The sequence below is a fragment of the Urocitellus parryii genome, chromosome 4 (genome assembly GCF_045843805.1).
Source record: "Urocitellus parryii isolate mUroPar1 chromosome 4, mUroPar1.hap1, whole genome shotgun sequence".
In the NCBI taxonomy this organism is placed as follows: domain Eukaryota; kingdom Metazoa; phylum Chordata; class Mammalia; order Rodentia; family Sciuridae; genus Urocitellus; species Urocitellus parryii.
In genome coordinates, this window is record NC_135534.1 from 20,326,955 (window position 1) to 20,349,752 (window position 22,798).

Sequence of the window (22,798 nt, forward strand, 5' to 3'; positions counted from 1 at the left end):
CTCCCACAGCCTCTCTCTGTGATCCCAAGCCCAGAGAGCGGGAGGCAGGAGCCGGGGGCTCATACACCAGTGCCCGGTCATGGATGACCTTATCTCCTTCATTCTTTTACTCCATGGTGGTTTCTTAGAGCCCAGGGACAGCCTCTTCAGCCCTGGGCCAAGAGGAGGCATCATTTAACACAAGGTTCCTCAAGCCTGGGCTGAAAGGAGGCAACCAAGAACCAGGGGAGTTTAGGACATTTATTTCACATTCACACAGCTGTACATTTTCTATAAATAACAAGGAGCTGAGATATGTACAATCATCCCCCCACCCCCAGGCCATCTTTCCCTCCTGGCACCTGACACCAGGAGACACTGCCTCATACGGGCATGTACAATGAACTTGGTCCTGGCCGCCTCTCCCTGGTCTCTGGCAGAGCAGCCAGCGGTCTCTGGGACTCTATTGCCCCAACCACTCTGTCTTCTCATGCCCAAGGCCAGGTGACCATGGGAAAATTGCTGCTCGGCACACAGTGGCCCCTCAGTGCTGCCCCGCGGTGGCAATGGAGCTGTGGTGGGCAGCAGCAGAGCTCACGGCCACAGGCAGGAGCTGCTACTGGGAAATGCACAGGGAAGCTGGGGGGCTGCCACTCACTCCAGCTGCCCCGGCCTCTTGCTTTCCTTTTCCTGCCCACCCCTCGTCTGGAAGGGCAGGGCAGGTTTCCCTCACTGCCCAGAGTGGAACTGCCCAAGGCGCCCTGTCATGCTAGATCACAGAGGACGGGGAGCAGGAATCCTGCACTGGAGGATCACGATGCTGAGGACGAGGAACCACAACACAACGTCTCAAGGACACGCAAGGGTGGACTCACACTGTCCCCCCCAACACACTCTTGAGCCCCGAGGGAACAGTAGGCTGGTCTTCTGGATAAGGACAGGGAGAAGGTGGAAGGGACTAGCTTAGCTCTGTCACAGACACACGCAAAGACACACTCAAAAGACGTATAACTGGGGACCAGCGAAGCCACAGCGCAGGGCTGGCAGAACGTACACCCATCATCCCCTTCTCAGTCACGGTCACTTGGTGCACTTGGGAGCAGCAGGAGGCAAGGGGTGAGCCCTGGGATGGGCCAGCTGCTTCACCTGTTCCGTCAGCTGGAAACAGGCCGGGGCGGAGTTCTGAGGTCCTCTTCACTGCTACGGACTGCAGCCACATACGAGAAGAGACACAACACAGAGTAGCAGATCTCGTGGGCCTACAGAGGACAGGAAAACAGGGAGATCAGTCACTGAGACTCCCAAACTACACAGTGGAGGGTCTGCCAGGCAGGCAGCTCCTGCCCTAGCTCTGGGCACGGCCTCTGGGCTCCAGGAGCCCCAGGCCAGACCTCGTGTGTGTCCTGCTGGGAGAGGGATCAGTACATGTGTGTTTATCTCCCACAGTGGCAGACTTGTTCCTGCTTCAGTTGAATCTTTGCATCTAGACCAAGTCCCCAAGAGAGCCCACCCCTCCTGTCCTAGGTCCCCAGGGAGCCCTGTGCACTGTGGCCACCAGGCTGGGGTGGCATACTCACCATTGGTGTCTTGTACTTGTGGCTCACCACTTCTTTAATTTCAGGAACTAAAACCGGACAGGCAAGAGACAAAACAGAAAGTTCAAAACTAAGAGCGACAGTGCCAGTCCCCCAGGCGGCGGCGCCCGGCACCAGGGTCCCCTTTCCCTCTGTGGCCTCTCACAGTGGCTGTACGACAGAGCAGAGGCTACGGGAGGCTTCTGTCCAGCCAGACTCCTCGGCTAGTCCTCTGAAGTCTGCAGTGGCTTTTTACTTGATGGCTGTGTCCACCCACTTCTTTGGGAGCCCGGGTGGCAGAGGCTGGCCTTTCTCCAGCCTTGGCTGCTGTCCAGGCCCCTGTGGAGCTGCAGTGGGGCAGACATGGTCGCTAGCCTCTGCCTCACCGTGCTGAGGTGCCTGTGAACTCAGCCCTGACACCAGCCCGCAAGTCTCATGTTAAACATAGTTCCCTTCACTGCCAGCCCCTACAGAGGTCCTGGGGCTGGATGAAGAAGGAACATGACACTAAACCCGTAAGATCTGGAAGTGTCCTTCCCTGAGTGACATGAGAAGCCCAGGCCTGCCTGTGTGAGGGAGAGCGTCAGAGGGCTCTGGAGCAGACACACCGAGCAGGAGACAGGGAGTACAGCACCCGGGAAGGGAGGTGACAGGGAGCATCAGGCAAATACACACATGTCCACAGCCCAGAATGCAAGACTAGGAGTCCCCCTGCCCCAACCATGCAGGGGCTCTGCTTGGCCAGAGGAAGGAGTAGGGCCCCCAGGCCCAGCCATCACTGTGTCCCCCAGGAGACTGGGAGGAGGGACATGGCATCCCCTGGAGGCCAGACAAAGTCGGATGAGAGTTGGCCACACCTTCTTCTGACCCTGGGAGGTAGAATTCGGGCACCCAGAGTTAGCAGGGACTGAACTCCTTAGAGCAAGAAGCCCTGGGTCATTCTCCTAAATTGGAAGAGTCCCCACACATCTCTCTGGCAGAAGAGAGAAGGGAGCACAGCAGGGAGAGAACTTGGAAGAGTGAGCCAGCACGAGGGGGCGGAAAGGAAGAGGCGGGAAGAGAAAGGAAGAGACAAACTGGCAATGTGAGCAGCCGGCTGGTTGAAGGGAGCCCGCCCACCCCTGCAGGGCCCGAGGCAGGGGCCTGGGAGGCAGCACGAGCTGAGGTCACTTTACCTGCTGGAGAACGAAGGTTTTCATAGCAGCGATGAGGGGCACAAAAGAATGAAGCACAAACACAGCAGGAACTCAAAGCCCCCGGGAGGACCGCTACACCTTTCCTCAGTGCTGCCAGGGCGGCCGGCTCCAGCTTTTCCCTATGACTGTCCCTCTGCCTCGAGGCCCACTAGGCTTCTCTGTCCCTTAGTGAGTCTGCCTGCCACTCCCCACACCCCCTCTAGCACAGAGGCTAGGCAGAGGGCAGAACAACGCCAGGGAGGCTGGTGGAGCGCTGGGCAGCTAGAGATGGCAGCAGGCGACATGGACACAGCAGAGCTTGGGAACTGCCAGTCTGCTCTGCCCCAGAACTTTCTGACCACTGGCCGGCAGATTTAGGGAAAGTGGTGCTAACGTTGCTGAGCTTCTGCCTGCGTCTAGACTCTAAACCGGCCTAAGCCCCTTGCTCTCCTGTGGCTGCTACTCTGCTTTCCTCCTCCTTCCCTCTCTCCTGAGGGCTCCTTCCTCCCTGACACTCTGCTCCTCCTCTCCTCTGCAGAGGTGGTCTTCTCCCTGCCCCTAGTCCCTTCTCTGGAGCTCCAAGGTTTGAGTTACTGCCATGTGAGTCCAGACCTAAGAGCAAAATAGTGTAATTACCAAATTCCTCCAGGACAAAGACGCCTCGAACTGTATTGCACTTTTTAATGTGATTCAGCTCTATGAAAACCTGCAAGAGAGGGAGGGAGGGCGGCGTAAGGCCCGGAGGCTCCACCCCTGCCCAGCAGAGCCCACTCTCCCAGCCTCAGCCCCACCCCCACACAGGAAACCTAGCTCCCAAAGGGAGGACAGAAGAATTCACACACACACAGTCAAAAGCGCTAAGAAGCGAAGATAGCAGAAAGGGCATGTACCTTCCGCTCCTGGCCGGAGGAGAAAGCATGGGAGAGAAATGAAGGCGTTAGTTTTAATGGTCAAACCCAACCCAGAGGCCCTTCTGCTGGCCTGGGCTGCCCACCCATACCTTCTACCCAGGGCAGTGCTCATAGGACACGGTGCCCCCGGCGTCCCCCATCTCAGCCCATAGGTCTCCACCCTTCCATACATCCTCCTCCGGCGCAGAGGGCTGGCACGGGCACAAAGCTTCCCTCAGACTGTCCTTGGGGTGGGAGGTGTTGGTATCTTCCTTGACACAGGATCCAGGACCTCCCAAGAGTGTGTAGTGACAACAGCAGCAGCTTGCTGAATACCATCTGGGAGGTTTACGAACACTACTCCTATGGCTTTCTGGGTGCCCCACAGTTTGCCCCCATCTTACAGATGAGGAAACAGGATCAAAAAGCATATTTGCCCATGAATAATGAAGCTGAACTTCAGATCCAAGCACATCTTGACTCCAAGTCTGTACTTCTCCCAAACACTGCTGGGAGGGTCTGGCGATTCTCTAGCCCAACTGCCTGCTATACAGCAAAAGACGGCTGCAGGTCACGTCCCTATTATCAGACTGTGAGGTCGGACCCAAGAGTCAACAACCTTCACTCCTGCTCTCCTTACGATGCCTCTTCTAGGGAGCTCAGTTTTCACCACTAAGCAGTCAGTACAGGTTAGTAAACGTCATACTACATGGTGTACCCAGGGGGCACCCCAAGGGCAGGACAAGGAGATAGGCAGAGCATCTGGGGGCAGTTTAACAAGAGCTGTCTTCAGAAGGGGAGGCTGCAACACTGAAATGTGGTCAGAAGACCCTCCCCCGGAAGTGCCAGGACCTTTGTGGTCAGAAAGTACTTGATTAACCCCCTCCTTGGGCTGATGGGCTGATTCTCAGGTCTTTAGGGCTACTGCCAGTCCAGGCCCCAGACTAGAAATACACTCAGGGGCTGCAGGAAGCCTGCGCAGCTGTTTCTGTTACCCCAGTCTGCCCAGCTAGACTCTGAAGAGTGAGAACTAAACTGGCGAACAGATGGAGAGAGCCATGGCAGTTGATGTCCACCTCCCCTGAGTGTCTGCTGCTTGGCCAGGGGTTGTGGGGCCTCATGTTGGGATCTGGCTCAGAGCCTTGGGAAGAGGACATCAGGGAAGGGGAGGAAAGGCACTTGGGTGAAGAGTCAGAGCCGGGAACGGACCTGGGATGTCGCGCTGGCCTCAGAGGGAATTAGCTTAATGAATGTCCACTGAGAGAAAAAGTTAGCATTGTGTTAAAAGACTGAGAGGGGGAAAAAGTCAGCTCCGGGGTGGAGTCACAAAGAAGGAAAGATGATCCTGAAGTGCTCTCCATCAAAGGGAGGGGCCTGGGGCCTGGGGAATAGGTCCCAGAGTGGGAACACTCAAAGGAAGAAAAAGAACAGAAGAATCAGCAGAAAGAAAAAGCAAGTGAACACACACGCTTAGAGGACAGAAAGGCCACACGCACACACCAGAAATCCGTGAGATGAGCCAGTCTAGACTCCCAAAGCAAAACCACGGAGCGAAGCACACCCTGGGAACACAGGAAGGCAGAGACACGCAGAGGGCCAAGTGAGACGCTCCCACTCACACTGTGTGAGTCTAATGGAGGGGGTGGCACGGCCACCACACCTCATGCTCTGTCCCAGCTCCCCACAGGCTCCCTGTTGCACCTTCACGGAGCCTGGTGGTCTCACCAAGGTCACTGTGCCCTCCCTTTGATTTCTCTCTCGGCCAGCTGTCCAGTCCTCCCTCTGGTCCAAGACTCCCTTCGTGCTCACTGGGACAGCACTGGGACCTGGCCACTGATCCTTATTGCAGGTGGAACAACAGGGCCAGGTAGCCTTGTGCTGCTGCTTGCACCTACCTGGTTATGCATGAACTTGAGATTGATCCCTTCCAGGGTGACCTGCAGCAAGCCACCCTCGCCTGTCTTCATGTCCTGCACGGGGAACTCGCCGCCTAGTTCAGGCCCTGCAATGAGGAAGGAGGTTATCAGCTAACCAGCGAGGCGGTCAGCTCACTGCAGCCCGGCTCCTGGCCAGGCCTCCAGCACTCTCAGGGAGTGTCCTCTCCTCACCGGGTTTGATGCTTTGTTGTCGGGCGGCAGCACGCTCCATGCTGTCCTTCACGCAGTAGTACAGCTCCCGACACTGTGACACAAGGGGAGAGAGAACCCTGTCATAGCAGCCTTCAAGGTTCACTGCCCCCTGCTCTTGGATGGCTGCTGCAGGGTGAGGCCAATGCCAGCACTCAGGGACAGCTTTAGTTATCCCACACAACAGCTGGGGGCATGGAGTTTGGAATTTTAACTTCCCAGAGAGATGCTCAATACTTGGCCCTCAACGCCTATCAGATCCCCAACCCAGAGATCCTGTGTACCTTCTTAGTATAAAACTTGTTCAGCTGGGTCTCAGAGCCATTTCTACGCCATAAGCACAAAACCTTGGTCTTGGGACAGTAGGTCATGTTGATGAGCTTCTCATACCACCAGCGCTCATACACTGTCCCGATGTTACTCCGCAACACCACACAGTCATCGCACACCTGGAGGAGTGCACAAAGAGCTCAGTGGGTCTGCTCTCTGACAGACTCTTCTATCCCAGGCCACATGGCATGTTTCCCACAGGGAAGAATGGGAACACTGATGCTGGGAGCTGCCATGTCAGGTTTTCTGTCTCATATCTAGGTGGGGACACAGAACTGCTGGATGTAAAGTCTTCTAGAAGAATCATTGAAAGAAATGGAGTCACTGAAAGGATCCTGTGCACAAGGAAGGAGGCCTACTCTCAAGGCCATGGGTGTATAATACTTCCTGTATCACTACAAAGTGTTCCGAGGACATTGCATGCTGCCTCCTTTTGGTTTTTTTCCTTTTCTCCTTTTGGTACCAGGGATTGTACCCAGGGGTGTTTAACCACTGAGCTACATCCCAGCCCTTTTTATTTTGTTGCTTAGGGCCTCGTTAAGTTGCTGAGGCTTGTGATCCTCCTGCCTCAGCCTCCCAAACTGCTGGGATTATAGGCGTGCGTGTCTTCTCGTGGCTGTGTATAGGATTCAGCTCTGTTGACAGACACAAAGGCAGGTGATTATGGCAGACTTAACCAAGGAGAAAAAACTGGAGCTAACATATTTTCTAATCTTGGCTCTGCCCTAATCCTATAAAAATATCCTTTAAAATGAGTTACATAGGCTGGGCATGGTAGCACATGCCTGTGATCTCAGCTATTCTAGAGGCTGAGGCAGGAGGATTGAAAGTTTGAGGCCAGCTCAAGCAACTTTGCAAGGCCTTGTCTCAAAAGCCTGGAGATCTTGCTCAGCGGTTCCCCTCTGGGGTCAATCCCCAGTACCACACAAAAAATAATTAAATGAATTACACACATGACACATGAACAATGCTTATTGCATAAAAATTATTTCAGTATAGGATGATATAAGTTAAAAAGCAAAGTCCCCTTCACGTTCTCCTCTTGTACAACAATCTTCCTCAGGTAGACTTATCAGTTCTCATGGCTTTAATTACCGTGGGGAATATTATAGCGTACTGGTTAGAGACGCGGGTCTATGGTCAGACTGCCCGGGGTTTGCAGTTTTGCAGTATGAGGGACCAACCCAGGGCCCTACACATGCTAGGCAAGTGCTCCATCATTGAGCTCTGCTCAGCCCGACCGCCTGGGTTCAGATTCCATCTCTCCCATTGCCTGGCTGTGTCACCTTGAGCAAATTTATCTATCTACATCTCCTCATGTATAAGGTAAGGATCATAAGAGTAACAACTGCACAGAGCCACTGTGAAGACTAAATGAGTTAATTAATGGGCATTTGTGGTGTGTATGTGTGTGAGAGAGAGAGAGAGAGAAGGGAATAAGCCACGGGTGTTCTACTGCCAGCCTGTTTCTTTCTTTTTTTTGGCAGTCCTGGGGATCAAACTCAAGGCCACTTTACCAATGAACCATATGCCCAGCCATTTTGATTTTTTATTTTGAGACAGGGTCTTGCTACATTGTGGAGTCTGACCTTGAACTTGCAAACCTCTGCCTCAGCCTCCTGAGTAGTGGGATTATAGGTATGTACCTCTGTGCCTGGCAATATAAAAATCTTAATGTGTTGAGGCCCATAGAAGTACCCCAGTTAGCTGCTATAATAACATAAGAAATATAATTATTATTACTACAAGGTTGATGGGTTTTTGTTTTGGTAGCAGGGATTGAATCTAGGGGAGCTTAACCACTGAGCCACATTCCCCAGCCTTTTTTTTTTTTAATATCTTTATTTTGTTTATTTATTTTTATGTGGTGCTGAGGATCGAACCCGGGTCTCACACATGCAAGGCTGAGCCACAACTCCAGCCCTGCTTTTTTTTTTTTTTTTTTTTTTTTGAGAGAGAGAGAGAGAGAGAGAAATTTTTTAATATTTATCTTTTAGTTCTCAGCGGACACAACATCTTTGTTGGTGTGTGGTGCTGAGGATCAAACCCGGGCCGCACGCATGCCAGGTGAGCGCGCTACCACTTGAGCTACATCCCCAGCCCTCCCCCCCCCTTTTTTTTTGAGACAAGATCTCACTAAGTTGCTTAGGGCCTTGCTAAGTTGCTGAGGCTGGCTTTGAACACACAGTTCTCCTGCCTCAGCCTCCCAAACTGCTGGGATTACAGGAGTGTGCCACCAAACCCAGCTTTGAAGGTTCTTAACTCTCTCTATATGAGGCCTGGCCTCCTGAGCTCTTGACCTGTCTTTATGTGGATACCTCATATGCAGCCCCTCAAACTCACCTTGTCTAAATCTGAATTCAGCATCTTCTCTTGGACAGATCTTCCTTCTAAGTCCCCTACTGCCATAAATGACACCATCATTCACCCTGCTGCTCAAGCCAGAAATGAACAAGTGATGCATAAATCTTTCCTTTTCCCTATCACTACATCCATCATTGAATCCCATCATTCCATCTTGAATATCACTGGACTGCTCTTCCCTTCCCTCACTGTAATTGTCACTCTTATTCCTCCTTCAAGTGTATGATCAAAGATCACTTCTTCAGAGGGGCTGTCCACAATTCCCACACTCTCTACTACATATTCCCATAACTCCTGCCCCCCAATCATCTTCTCTTACAAAGCTAATTCTACAACATTCTATGTTTAGTTATTTAACTTCTCCAATGGTTTGTCAACTCTAGAAGGGCAACAGTCATATTTACTACTATAATCCACACTCAACACAGTGCCTAGCATATATTAAGTGCTTCATAAGTATCAGGTCAATGAGTAAGGAATATATGAGACTATCAGGTTTAAACTCCTACACAAGAGATTACTGGAGTTCTAAAAGCTTTCTTTTTTTTTTTTTTTTTTTAAATATTTATTTATTTATTTTTATTGGACACAACATCTTTGTTTGTATGTGGTGCTGAGGATCGAACCCGGGCCGCACGCATGCCAGGCGAGCGCGCTACCGCTTGAGCCACATCCCCAGCCCTCTAAAAGCTTTCTAAAGAAAAGACTGAGCCAGGTACAGTGGCACACACCTGTAATCCCAGCTACTCAGGAAGTTAAGGCAGGAGGTTGGCAAGTTCCAGGCCAGTCTCAGCACTTAGACCCTGTCTCAAAATAAAAGAGCTAGGGATATAGTGCAGCAGTAGAAAGCCCCTGGATTCAATCCACCAATAACCCACCCACCCCCGCCCCCACCAGCAAAAAAGGTGAGGGTAGGGCGATTAGAATAGCAGAGTAAGAATTAGAAATGGGTTCTAGGCCAGTAGGACTCCCAGTCCACCTATGCTCCTGGTGGAAATGTAAACTGGTAGTCTTTGGGATGGCAAAATGGCAGACTCTACTAAAATTTTAAATATATATAAGCTTGATCTGGAAATTTCATGTCTAGGAATATATTCTATAGAAATTCTCACATCAGTGTGCAGAAATATATGTTCAAGGATATTCAATGAAGCAATGTTAAAAAAAAAACAGTGGGAAGCACTAGTTAAATAAATTATGGTATAGCTATATAATACCAAAATGGCTAAGCATCCACTTAAAAATGTAGAAAGATGGCCAGGCACAAAGATACACACCTGTAACCCCAGTGACCAGGGAGACTGAGGCAGAAAGATCACAAATTTGAGGCCAGCCTCAGCAATTTAGCAAGACACTGTCTCAAAAAAAAATAAAGAAAAAAAAAAGAAGAGAAAAAAGAAATGAGGATGTTGTTCAGAAACAGAGCACTTCTGGGTTCAATGCCCAGGACTGAAAAAACAAACAAACCAACAAAACAAAATGAAAAACCATGGAAAGATGTTCATGATATATTAAGTGGAAAAAAAAAACAAATTGTGAGCCAGGTACGTTGGTGCATGCCTGTCATCCCAGCCACTCAGGAGTCTGAGGCAGGAAGATCTAGAGTTCGAACCTAGCCTCAGCAACTTCGTGAGGCCCTAAGCAACTCATCGAGACCATGTCTTTAATAAAATATATAAAAGGGCTGGGATGTGGCTCAGTGGTTAAGCTCCCTGAGTTTAATCCCTGGTAACAACAACAACAAAAAAGTAAATTGTGGGGTGAGGATGTAGAGCACTTGTCTAGAGTGGGTGAGACCCTTGGAATCCCCAGCACTGCAAAACAAACAACAACAACAAAAAGAAAAAATTATATATTAATGTTGGTGGTTTAATACCACTTTTATTAATTCTAAGCAAATAAGTTGTATTTATACAAACATGCAATTTTTAAAGTCTTAAAGGATTCACACAAAACTTTTTTTTTTTTTTTTTGGTATTTGGGGTTGAATTCAGAGGTGCTAAACCACAAAGCCACATCCCCATCCTATTTTTTTATTTTGAGACAGGGTTTTGCCAAGTTGCTGAGGCTGGCCTTGAACTTGCAATCATACTGCCTCAACCTCCTGAGTTACTGAGATTATACCGTATGTGCCACTGGACCTGGCATTTAATAATTTAAAAAAGTCTTCCCAAATTGCTGTCTGATGGTGTGGCCAGCTCACTGTGCTGAGAAAGGCTCAGAGCCTCTTTGGTAGTCAGTTGGTGACAGGGTGGCCAATGTGCTCTCTTCCTTGACATGACAATACTTCAAGCAGAGGCATGTAGGAGGGTAAGGCATCCTGCCAACTCCAGAGACTCAGCATGAGGCTTGCTGTACAGTGCAGTCTTTTTTATTTTTTATTTATTTTTTTAAAAATTTTTTTTTTAATATTTATTTTTTAGTTATCGGCGGACACAACATCTTTGTTGGTATGTGGTGCTGAGGATCAAACCCGGGCAGCACGCATGCCACGCGAGTGCGCTACGGCTTGAGCCACATCCCCAGCCCCCTTATTTTTTATTTTTGAGGCACAGTCTCCCTAAGTTGCTGAGGCTGGTCTTGAACTTGTGATCCTCTTACCTCATCCCCGAAAGTAGCTGGAATCAGAGGTATGTGCCACCATAATGACTTGGATATATTTAAGAGCAAAAGAAAAGAATCACCTGCCACCTCTACTGTGGTGCAAATGTCTTAAATTAGTCCTCAACTGGGAGAAACTCCCTACCAAATTCTTACACCTCAAATGGTGACATGAAAATGACTCTCTTCTCAGACACACTGACACATACCCTCCTGATTCCAGAGTAAACACTCCTGTGTTTGGAGAACAACCTGTTCAAAAATCAAATTCAACTAAACCAAAAGGGAACAGACAACATGTAGACTGTTTAATTTTAATAACTTACATAGAAGTTGTACCCAGTCTCTAAAATTACTTATAAGAGTTCTATTGTTTTTAATTTATTTTTTAAGAGAGAGAGAGAGAGAGAAAGAGAGAACTTTTTAATACTTATTTTTTAGTTTTCGGCGGACACAACATCTTTGTTTGTATGTGGTGCTGAGGATCGAACCTGGGCTGCACGCATGCCAGGCAAGCGCGCTACCGCTTGAGCCACATCCCCAGCCCCAAGAGTTCTATTTTTATTTTATTTTATTTATTTTTTTTTAAGCAGGAATAGGATAAGCACACCTGCTTTCACTATTTTTTTTTAAGAGAGAGTGAGAGAGGAGAGAGAGAGAGAATTTTTAATATTTATTTATTTTTTTTAGTTCTCAGCGGACACAACATCTTTGTTGGTATGTGGTGCTGAGGATCGAACCCGGGCCGCACGCATGCCAGACGAGCGCGCTACCGCTTGAGCCACATCCCCAGCCCTCTATTTTTATTTTATCAATTTATTTATTTTAAATATTTTTAAAAATATTTATTTATTTTTTTATGTGGTACTGAGGATCAAACTCAGAGCCTCCCACCTGCTAGGCAAGCGCTCTGCCGCTGAGCCATAAACCCAGCCCTTTAAATATTTTTAATGTATATTTTTTAGTTGTAGATGAACACATAGTATCTTTATTTATTTTTATTTGGTGCTGAGGATTGAACTCAGTGCCTCATGCATGCGGGGTAAGCGCTTTACCACTGAGCTACAGCCTCAGCCCCCATTTTATTTTATTTTAAATTTATTTTTGCAGTACTGGGCCTTGAACCAGGGGAATGCTACCACTGAGCTACACCCCCAGCCCTTTTTATTATTTTACTTTGAGACAGAGTCTAAATAAGTTGCCCAGGCTGGTCTTGAACTTGGAATCCCCCTGCCTCAGTCTCTAAAGTTGCTGGGATTATAGTCATGAGCCAAGGCCAGGGGAATTTCTATGTTTTTAATTCTAAAAATAGATCTTTTCTGGCCGGACATGATGGCCCACACTTGTAATCCCAGCTATTTAGGAGGCAGGAGGATTCCCAAATTCAAGGCCAGCCTTGGCAACTTAGCAAGATCCTGTCTCAAAATAAAATAAAAAGGGCTGAGGATGTAGCTTAGTGACAGAAGAACTTGGGTTCAATCACAAGTACTGCCAAAAATCAAAAACATGGAAATGAAAAAAACACAGTCAATTTCCATGAAAATCCTGGAGTGGAGAATGCTTTTATTAATTATTAATCAAAATCCAAAGCCATAAAAGCATTCTGTTAACTAATTTACATAAAAATAAAATATTTTTACATGCAAAAAAATACCATACATAAAACCAGGAGACAAATGAGGTACTTTATGGTGGCTGGTTTAGGCTGCCCACATCTGATCCATAAGAGAAGACCCTGTGAGGCCACAGGAAGTAACTATATAGCACCACCTAGGAAGTATTCTTGCCAAAATATTGATTTTAAAAATTTTTAAATTTTTATTTATTTAACTTTAAAATATATTAAAAAGTAAAGAATCATACCAACCAAAATTACAAATGTTTGTCCCTTTAATCCAGCAATCCCATTTCCAGGAACTCTTACAGATACAACTGCAATGTATGAAATTAAGCAGGGGTGGAACCTAGGGGTGCTTAACCACTGAGCCATATCCCCAGCCCTTTTTATTTTATTTTAAAATTTTGAGATAGGGTCTCACTCAGTTGCTCAGGGCTTCGCTAAGTTCTGAGGCTGGTTTTGAACTTATGATCCTCCTGCGTCAGCCTCTGGAGCTGCTGGGATTACAGGTATGTGCCACTGTGTCCAGCAAAATATTGAATTGAAAACTGATCAAATCTCTAGAATGCGCTAGTAGTTTGTAAGAGATACAAGATACAGAGAAACAGCAGCAAGGAGATGCAATCAGCAAGAAGTCTAAAATGTGAGCTACTTCACAGAGCCAATGATTCAATTTCTTCAACAAAATAAATAGCAAGCAGGTAGAATATATTAAAAGGTAGTTAACAGTCATATCAACCAAATTTACAAACATACTGTCCCTTTAGTCCAGCAATCCCATTTCCAGGAATTCTTACAGACACAACTACAATATATGAAATTAAGCAGGCACAATGTCAATCATAGTACACAAACTGGACGCAACACAAGGATCTATATGTACTGACTGGCTAGATAAACTGTGGCACAATTACACAGTGGAAGAAAGGACATAGAAAGAACAAGAAATTTCTTTGTTCTGTTAGAGAGGACTGCCAGGATGACATTTAATGAAAAAAACAAACACTGGTATAGACCAGTGAATATAATGCGGCATCTGCCTGAAAGAAAGGGGAAAAATAAGAATTTACCCCCAGATCTGTTTGCATAATAAAAAACACTGGAAAATACAAAGGAAGCCAACAAAAGCGGTTACCTACAGGATGAAGAGGAAAGGTGAGTGGGGAATTGAGTAGAAGAGGACCAGGATGAGTGCAAGACCTCCCAATATATGCTACTTCATGGACAATGTGACTATATCACCTATTTAAAAAAATACACAGACACACAGGAAATGGTGGGGAAAAACCTATCACATTAACTTAATAATTTGTGATAATTTAATAACTGGATTATGAAGATAAATGAGATAAATGGGAAAATTATTCTGGCACCAGTCCTAGGAGCTCCTTATGTCTTTCAAATGTTCCTTTGGGTCCCCAGCATGAACCAGTACCTACCTCCATGAAAAAGATATCTCCATTTGTGTCTGTCCCTGCATGCACCACAAATGTCTGCTTCTTCATGTGCCGGCTGCCACTGGATCGAATAGAGAGATCACGTCCATTCTGAGGAAAGAGAGATTTTTAGGGACATTCATACATCCCTTTTATACATGGCTCTGGGCCAAGAATATCCTGTTCAGCAATTAAATTAATATCATCTCATCTTTCAACACCTGGCCACCAGGAAAGTAAGTGTTCAAGAACTTTTTTTGGGGGGACGGGGGGTACTGGGGATTGAACTCAAAGGCACTCGATCACTGAGTGACATCTCCAGCCCTATTTTGTATTTTATTTAGAGACAGGGTCTCACTGCTTACCACCTTGCTATTGCTGAGGCTGTTTTTTTTTTTTTGTTTGTTTGTTTTTTTAAGAGAGAGACAGAGAGAGAGAGAGAGAGAGAGAGAGAAAATTTTAATATTTATTTATTTTTTTTTTAGTTTTCGGCGGACACAACATTTTGTTTGTATGTGGTGCTGAGGATCGAACCCGGGCTGCACTCATGCCAGGCGAGTGCGCTACCACTTGAGCCACATCCCCAGCCCCTGAGGCTGGTTTTGAATTTGTGATCCTCCTGCCTCAGCCTCCCGAGTGGCTAGGATTACAGGTGTGCACCACCACACCCAGCTCAAGAAGTTTTTGGTCTCAGAACTTCTATACCTCTTAAAAATTACTGAAATTGGAAATACAGTGCAGTGGTAGAGTGTTTGTCTAGTACTCTCAGGCCCGGGGTTCAATCCCCAATACTGCAAAAACGAAAGAATTTCTATGCTATGTGCTAGCAAATTTAGACTGAGGCAGGAGGACTGGCAGGAGGCCAGTCTCAGCAACTCAGAGAGACCCTTAGCAACTTAGTGACTGGAAGTATAGATCAGTGCGATAGCATGCCTGGGTTCAATCCCCAGTACAACAACAACCAAAAATTACTAAAGATTCCAAAGAGCTTTTGTTTATATAAGTCGTATCTACCATACTAGAAATTAAAACTAGGAATTAAAAAAATGTTTATTAGGCCAGGTAAGGTGGTGCACGCCTGTAATCCCAGTAGCTCAGGAGGCTAAGGCAGGACGATAATGAGTCAAAGCCAGCCTTAACAATGGGAAGGTGCTAAACAACTCAGTGAGACCCTGTCTCTAAAATAAAATACAAAATAGGGCTGGGCATGTGGCTCAGTGGTTGAGTGCCCCTGAGTTCAATCCCTGGTATGAAAAAAAAAAAAATTAATAAACTTCTTTATTAAGTGCTGGGGATTAAACCTAGGGCCTTGAGCATACTAAGTAAGCATTCTATCATTGAGCTACACACCCAGCCCCATTAATTCATTTAAAAATAAATAATTAATAACTACCAAGTATGTGGTAATATAAATAACATCTTTTTTTTTTTTTAGATGGACACAATACCTTTATTTTATTGATTTATTTTTATGTGTTCTGAGGACCGGACCTAGCAGTGCCTCAGATGTGCCAGGCAAGCTCTGTTCCACTGAGCTACATCCCCAACCCTAAATAACATATTTTTTAAAGAAATATATTTTCCCCAACAACAACAAAAATGAAGAGTGACAATGTTTTACATTTTTGTAAATCTCTTTAATATTTGGCTTAATAGAAAATAGCTACATTTTCATATCTGCTTCTGCACTCACCCTGTTATAATATGTTGCTTTGGTTAAGGTGTATGAAGAAAATCTGACCTTACACATACCAGTTTGGAGAAGGGAAAAGAATTTTAATAGCCTTTTTGGATAAATATGCATATTCTTCTTTGCCACTATACCAGAACTCAAAATAGCAATTTCTTTTTTTTAATTTGTTGATGGATCCTTATTTTATTTTATTTATTTATATGTGGTGCTGAGAATCGAACCCAGTGCCTCACGCATACTAGGCAAGTGCGCTGCCACTGAACCACAACCCCAACCCCAAAATAGCAGTATCTTAAAAGTTAGTCATTAGGTAGAACCAGAAAGCACATCAATGAGCATTTCATAGTATTATACTAAAATCTACCTGTCTAGATTATATTTTCAGTGCTTCTTTTATACATGCTTGAACTTGTAGTATCACATACTGTATTTGTAAAATCCTTCTCATTACACAATGTAAAAAAAAATTCATTAATGTTATCAACAATCTCATTAGAAAATATCTCTTAAAATATTGAGATAATTCAAGCTCAAAAATCGTCCAAAATACTCATTTTCATTTGTAAGCTTGAATCTTATCATTAGTAAAAGTACTATCTAGTGTTGTCCTTGAAACTGGCTCACCTCTATTAATTTTGGAGAAAATGTCTGCTAAATACTCAATTCTGAATAGCCATAGTTTGTTAGTCATTCTTTCAAGTAAAAGTAGTGATCCAGGAACAAAGCTAACAGTTCATCTTGCAATTCAATCTGTTTATCCTCAAAACATTCATCGTACTTACATTTGCAACAGAAATGCAGTATGTATACTTTCCATTTCGTAACTCAGAATATTAAAGACATATGATCAGTGATTAGAGGTTTAATAAAAGCAATGGTTTTCGTTGATTTATCAAGGACATTCACAAGTGACAAATCATGGAGGTGAGGCTGGGCTAGCACAGTTTGGAGTCAGGGTGTTAAGGCGTCAGCAGTTTACACACCACTGCTTTTGCAGCATCAGTGAAAATGTAGAGCCAGGAAACAGGCATTTTACTATCATAATTAAAACAGTTTTTACTTTGTAGATTCTCAGGAATCCAAAGATCACATGTAGAAACTTCTGCACTAGGTAGTTTCAGTATATAATCCTAGTATAGAACATAAGGGCTAAAACCTCATCTAGACTACTGTCTTATCCTCAAAACTAGGGCTGAACTGGACTGCACAGTGACACAGACGAGAAATGGCCTTGGGGAAACCTATGCATTAGGCCAGAAGCCTAGCAGGGAGGATGGCAAGTGATCAAAAGGAGAGCCCAGGGGAGGGTCGAGCGATGCTCACCAGGTTCGCCAGCTGATCAAGCACCTCGTTGATTTGCTGGCTATACACAAGTCCAATATGTGACTTTCCCATCAGACGTCGCACCTTCTTTCGGATGTCATTCTTGTTCACCTGGAAAACCAAGATAGAATGTTAATAAAGGATCTGCTCTACTACTTTCAACTGAGGTAGAGACAAAAGAATGTACAAGTGAGCTTCCTCCTATCTGACAGAAAGTGGGATTCTTTTTTTTTTTTTTAATTTTTTAATTTGTTTTAATTATACATGACAGTACAATGACTTTGATATATCATACATTTGAATCAGATGGGATATAATTTCTCATTTTTCTGAGTGTACAGGTTACAGAATCATATTGGTCATGCAGTCACATATATACACACAGAAATAATAATGTCTGTTTCATTCTACTATCTTTCCTATCCCCACATCCCCTCCCCACCCCTCCCATCACTTCTCTCTGCCTAATCTAAGGTAACGCTATTCTTTTTTTTTTTTCACATCTTCATACATGTATTTTGTATAAAGAAGTGGGATTCTGAAAGAACATATCTCTGAACATGGAGAATGCTTTTGACTGGGTGTTCTGCCAATGTACCAGGGAGAAAAGTCCTGGTTCTATCTCTGGTTAGCTCCTGCAAAAAAGTGGCTCTGAGAGTAGACAGGTTTCAAGGGGACACTTCCTGTCATCCCCAACAGATAACATTCAACCCTAAAGGGCTCCTCAGAGCATAATGTAGAAATAATGACTCAGAATGGCAATTCTGAGACTGTAGAAGCTGAGATCCTCTGAAAGTTAAGAATCACCATCTTTCCCCAACCAGTCAACTGGTGCCCCTGGAATTCAACAGAGTAGAGGGAACCTTACAACAGAAAGTGAAGCAACCCAAAATTCTCTGCATTTGATTAACTGACCCCTTCAAATCTACGGAGGCTGGGAAGAGCAGGAGGAAAGCTTTTCTCAAGGACTCATTCTCAAACAACTCTCTTCTACCCACGAACCCCAAAATTATGTTTCCCTATCAGAGCAGGACTTTTCATCTGATACCATACTTCTTTCACAGGTATAAAATCCAAGCACAACCATATCAAACATTACTTTGCTAATGGCTAGCTCTTTTTATAGTTGTTGAAAAATCCTATATGAAAACAGGCTGCTGCTGAAAAGTAAATTCTGAGCATCCTTTCTAAGGTTTTAGAACCTACTAAGTAAAAAATAAATAAATAATCCATTGTATTATGTGTGGAGCTCTGCTGGCATCCTAAGACTACTTAGGGGAGCCCACATAAAATTCAAAATAAACATAGTATAAAAGGGTCAATTACCTTTACAATACCCATTAGCATAACATCCTGGTAGTTTTGGCTAAAGAGATCCTATGCAAGCTGATAGAGAGGAATCAAACTTTTCAATCAGAAAGAGATCCCCCGTAAGATGCTTTTTATCAGGGGTACCAGGGATTGAACTCAGGGCCACTTGGCCACTGAGCCACATCCCAGCCCTATTTTGTATTTTATTTAGAGACAGGGTCTCACTGAGTTGCTTAAGGCCTTGCTAAGTTGCTGAGGCTGGCTTTGAACTCGTGATCCTCCTGCCTCAGTCTCCAGAGCCACTGGGACTACAGGCATGCACCACCTCACCCAGCTCCCCATAAAATGTTTTAATAGCTTCCCAAGGACATCTGAATTTAGGCAATAGGAACAAACCTCACCCTTCCAACATCAGTATCAGCCAGACCTAAGCAAAATCAACATTACCTTCATCAGCAACATGTAGGAGATGAGGTTGTGCAAAAGAGTAGCTAATAAGCGATCTTCATCATCTTCCAGGCGCTTCCGGTCATGTTCTCCCAGGGACAGGTACCTAAGCAGAAGACAAGGCAAAAGTCAGCCCTCAGGTAGGAGACCACCAAACTAACAGGGAGAAGGCTGGATTTGCACACTCCCACAGGTTTTTCAAGCTTCCTACCTGTCAATCATTTCTTGGGGACCCTGATCCATACCCATCCCTTCTCTCTCTAACATCACAGCATCTAAAAACGCATCTTCCCAGAATTGCATTTGGTCCCATAAAGTAGAACGTTCTTTGCCTGTGTAGAATAAAGACTTTTTAGAGAATATTTAACATTGAAGGAATACAACTGCCAAACAAAAATAAAGAGAGTAAACCCCAGACCAAAGAGAGTGATTCCAATCCATGGGAAACATGAACCTCTACCCCAGATCTAACACTCCTGCCACCAGACCCAGATGATACCGAGTAAGGCCCAGTCCCTCCCAAGCAGGAAGCATGAACACAGCACACAAAGAAAAGTGGTTACTCATAGAAAAGGTCTCCATAGCAGCATCCTCTAACTGGTCCCACATCGATCCTTTGTCCCTTCCTGCCAATTGTGAGCAGGAAAGACCATGGCAGCAAGAAAGTAAAGAAAGGAACACAGAAAGACAGCTATTGATTAATGCCAAAATCCAATCTCATCTAGTTTTCGCCTACTGCTTGTTCCAGACCCAATAATTTGCTTGCTTCAGAAATGAAATTTTATCCATTGTTAGCATTGAGATCAGCAAAGAGCCAAGCAGCTACTGGCCAGTACTACTCTCTCCTCTGGCTGAGCCCAGCTTTCTCTTTCAGTGTGAAGGGCCTTCCCAGTCCACTTCTCACCTAGGAGTCCCTCGTAGAGATAGACGCGCTGGCTTACATCTTCAGAAGAGCGAACTGGGCTGCCTGCCAGCTTCTCCTTTGGCTTCAGGCTGTGGGCTTTACCCTAGAGAGACAAGGTGATAGGTCAGTGAATAGGGACAAGGTAAACCAAACATCTCACCAAAAGGTTCACATTAGGCACCATCCATTAGCAACAAAAATTCCAGTGGCCTTGCTTGCCTCTAGGATTTGACTAAAAATCAATCTGATAACCCTGCTTTCTGTTACTGCCTCTCAAATCAAGTGATCAACCTTTCATTCTGACTTATCTTCACTCCTTAGACTCTGTATGACAACTTTCTCTTAAAAAATAATAATAACCAGGCAAATTCTCTCAAGAGATTAGTAGAAAGTGAATAGCAGCACAACATAGTAGAAAGAACACAGGCTTTTCCTCATCATAGGACTACAGCAAGGAATAAATTTAATTTTTTTCTAGAGCTAGGGATTGAACCAAGGCCTCATGCATTTCACCACTGAGCTACACCCCACAAGGTTTAAATATGAAAAGCACTTAGTGCCTGGCACACAGTTGGTAATTGATTTAAAAATGTTAATTTCTTCTATCCTGCATCTCTTACAGCCTCTGAGAAGTATCACTAACTTCATTGGTCACTTCCGAAGTATTAGAATTTCTATTGAATCAAAAACATTTCTGCCTAGGTAAGAGGTAAGTATTACCATGCCCTTTTATAACACAGGGACAGAATAAGCAAAGGAGCAACTGATCAAAGGTTATTGGGCAATATCTAATTAGTGTGACTTAATGCCAGTTTCCTAGTTCACAGCCCAATACTTTGCTCAATGGGCCATACAGAATTAGCATAATTTATTCTTGTTAAAACAGCTCTTTGAACCAAGAAATTTAGGTGACTGCACTCAGCAACTCAACTGTACATAGATCTCTTGCACCAGCTTAGGACAAGTAAGAATTTGTCTCAGGAAGGTCTAGGAAAGGTAGCACAGAGCTGAATGAATGGCTTTCTGAAGACTGATATTCCATGATATTAATTTTAACATCCAGAACAGAAGCACATTGGAAGGATTTTAAATATTCTTGCTAAAACATTCCTGAGCTCAGAGTTAAGGCCCATTAACTTGAGGGACCCTGATTCCCAAGCCTATCCTAACCTTCACTCTGGGAATCACTATTAGAAGAAATACATCTACAGAATGTCTTAGTAACCAGAGTTAAATAATTGATTTCTTTTAAATTTTATTTTCCATTCTCCCCACAGACCAAAGATAAGGATCTATGAGCTCTTCTACAGAATACCCATTCTCTTCTCTAACAAAGAGGCAAGTGTATCAGAGTATTTAATGCATATAAAGAGGCACACATACACTTGCCTTACTTGTCTAAGGCAAAGACTAAAAAGAATTCATTTCATTACAGTTAGCCAAGAACTTTGGGTGACCTAGGGCAAGTTCTTTTTTTCCTAAGGCTTTGTTCCCCTTGCCTATCAGAAGAGACTATTTATAGCAATCTGTCCAATTACAAATTTATTGAGAGTGAGAATCATGCCTTATTCCTCTCTGTTCCTTTAGTATGGAATCTGGCACTTATCAATCACTTCACACATGTTTATTAATGAGTAAATATTTTAAATGTTAGTAATGAAATACTATTTTTATAACTTTTTAAAGTTGTAGATAGGTACAATATCTTTTATTTTTTTATTTTTATGTGGTGCTGAGGATCAAACCCAGTGCCTCACACTTGCTGGGCAAGTGCTCTACCACTAACCTAAAACCCCAGTCCCGAAATATTGTTTGAAGGTACTATATAGAAATAGAGCAGTAACCAAAATAAAACTGGACTGATCCACAGTTAATATGTAGACTGGCACTAAATGAGAGTTACAATTTTCCTGATATCCACAAAGGTTTTGCTTGGTCCATCTTAAATATGAGGATCACAGACTATGCCATGTGCATGCATGAATACATAACAATGAACTCCATTTTTATGTACAACTATAATGCATCAATTAAAAATCAATCAATTTTAAAATATGGGGATTATTACTACATATGATTCAAAGCTCATATCTGATTGAGAAGGACACTTAACTTACCTATGATTAAGGACAGGGTTCTAAAAGTCTAGATCTTGGAGTCAAATTATTGACAAATGCCTTAAAAAAACATTGTTCTTAAAGCCAAATATTATCTATACCTTACTTTACATTTTCCTTTTATTTATTTATTTTTCTTTCTGGTGCTGGGGATGGAACCTAGGGCCTTGCAACTATAAGGCAAGTGCTCTACCACTGAACTATACCCTTCCCCAGTTCCATCTTTTCATTCTTATTGTATCTCAACTTTTCATTCTTTTCTAACCTATTTCCCTCCCCCATTAAAGAAATGGTCTTCTTTTGTTAGTAAACAAAGCTTACAAAGATGGTACTTGTGGCGGAGTTGGTCTCAATTTCACTATCAGACAAAGTGCCCCGGGAACTTGCCAAGTGGGCACTGCCCTCGCCACCTGGTCCATCACCTGCATTGCTGCTCAGATCACTGTCTGCACCAAGCGTTTCTCCAGAACTATTACTCACCTGGAAAGGGAAAAGAGGTAGTAAGAGATACTCCCCAGGGAAGGGCCCCAGAAATGTCACACTGTTTGAGCTCTCTGCTACAATAAGAAAGCATCAAATTTTACAAGTGAGTCAGGTGGCTTCTCTAAGTACTTTCTTCATAAGATGAGGAGAAGCCCTGTGAAATCCTGTATATGTGTACCTATGAAAGGTACCTATCTCCACCATGAGACCCATGCTGACCTGAGACTAAGAGCAGCCTCCAAAGAGAAAGAAGCCCCCTTTTCCAAAGGGGGAACCCACACTCCGCCCACCAAGATGCCAGTGTGGTGTTCCCCTACCACGGTGCTAACTTCAGAATCCTGACTTGAGCTGCGGATCATAACAGGTGGACTCACACCGATGACTGAGTCTTGATCAGTTCTCTGCAATAAGATACAGGGACAGACAT

General features: G+C 44.7%; 1 protein-coding gene across 33 annotated transcripts in view; it reads right to left on the reverse strand.

Moving 5' to 3' along the window:
• Positions 1 to 251: 251 nt before the first annotated feature.
• Madd (MAP kinase activating death domain) overlaps positions 252 to 22,798 on the reverse strand; it is a 41,187-nt gene continuing 18,640 nt past the window's right edge. For 4 of the 33 annotated variants that reach the window (XM_077798098.1, XM_077798095.1, XM_026399130.2 and 1 more), the window contains 14 exons: positions 22,701 to 22,772; positions 22,210 to 22,368; positions 19,772 to 19,874; positions 19,431 to 19,493; positions 19,079 to 19,199; positions 18,868 to 18,973; positions 17,110 to 17,220; positions 14,097 to 14,204; positions 6,029 to 6,193; positions 5,727 to 5,799; positions 5,514 to 5,620; positions 3,365 to 3,434; positions 1,557 to 1,603; positions 252 to 1,238 (listed from right to left, as the gene is read on the reverse strand). In XM_077798098.1, the coding sequence (XP_077654224.1) occupies positions 1,134 to 1,238; positions 1,557 to 1,603; positions 3,365 to 3,434; positions 5,514 to 5,620; positions 5,727 to 5,799; positions 6,029 to 6,193; positions 14,097 to 14,204; positions 17,110 to 17,220; positions 18,868 to 18,973; positions 19,079 to 19,199; positions 19,431 to 19,493; positions 19,772 to 19,874; positions 22,210 to 22,368; positions 22,701 to 22,772 (1,410 nt within the window). In that variant the 3' untranslated portion in view covers positions 252 to 1,133. Of the gene's footprint in view, positions 1,239 to 1,556; positions 1,604 to 3,364; positions 3,435 to 5,513; positions 5,621 to 5,726; positions 5,800 to 6,028; positions 6,194 to 14,096; positions 14,205 to 17,109; positions 17,221 to 18,867; positions 18,974 to 19,078; positions 19,200 to 19,430; positions 19,494 to 19,771; positions 19,875 to 22,209; positions 22,369 to 22,688; positions 22,773 to 22,798 lie in introns of all 33 variants that reach the window. The other 29 variants (XM_077798096.1, XM_026399133.2, XM_026399128.2 and 26 more) reach the window with 9 other exon arrangements.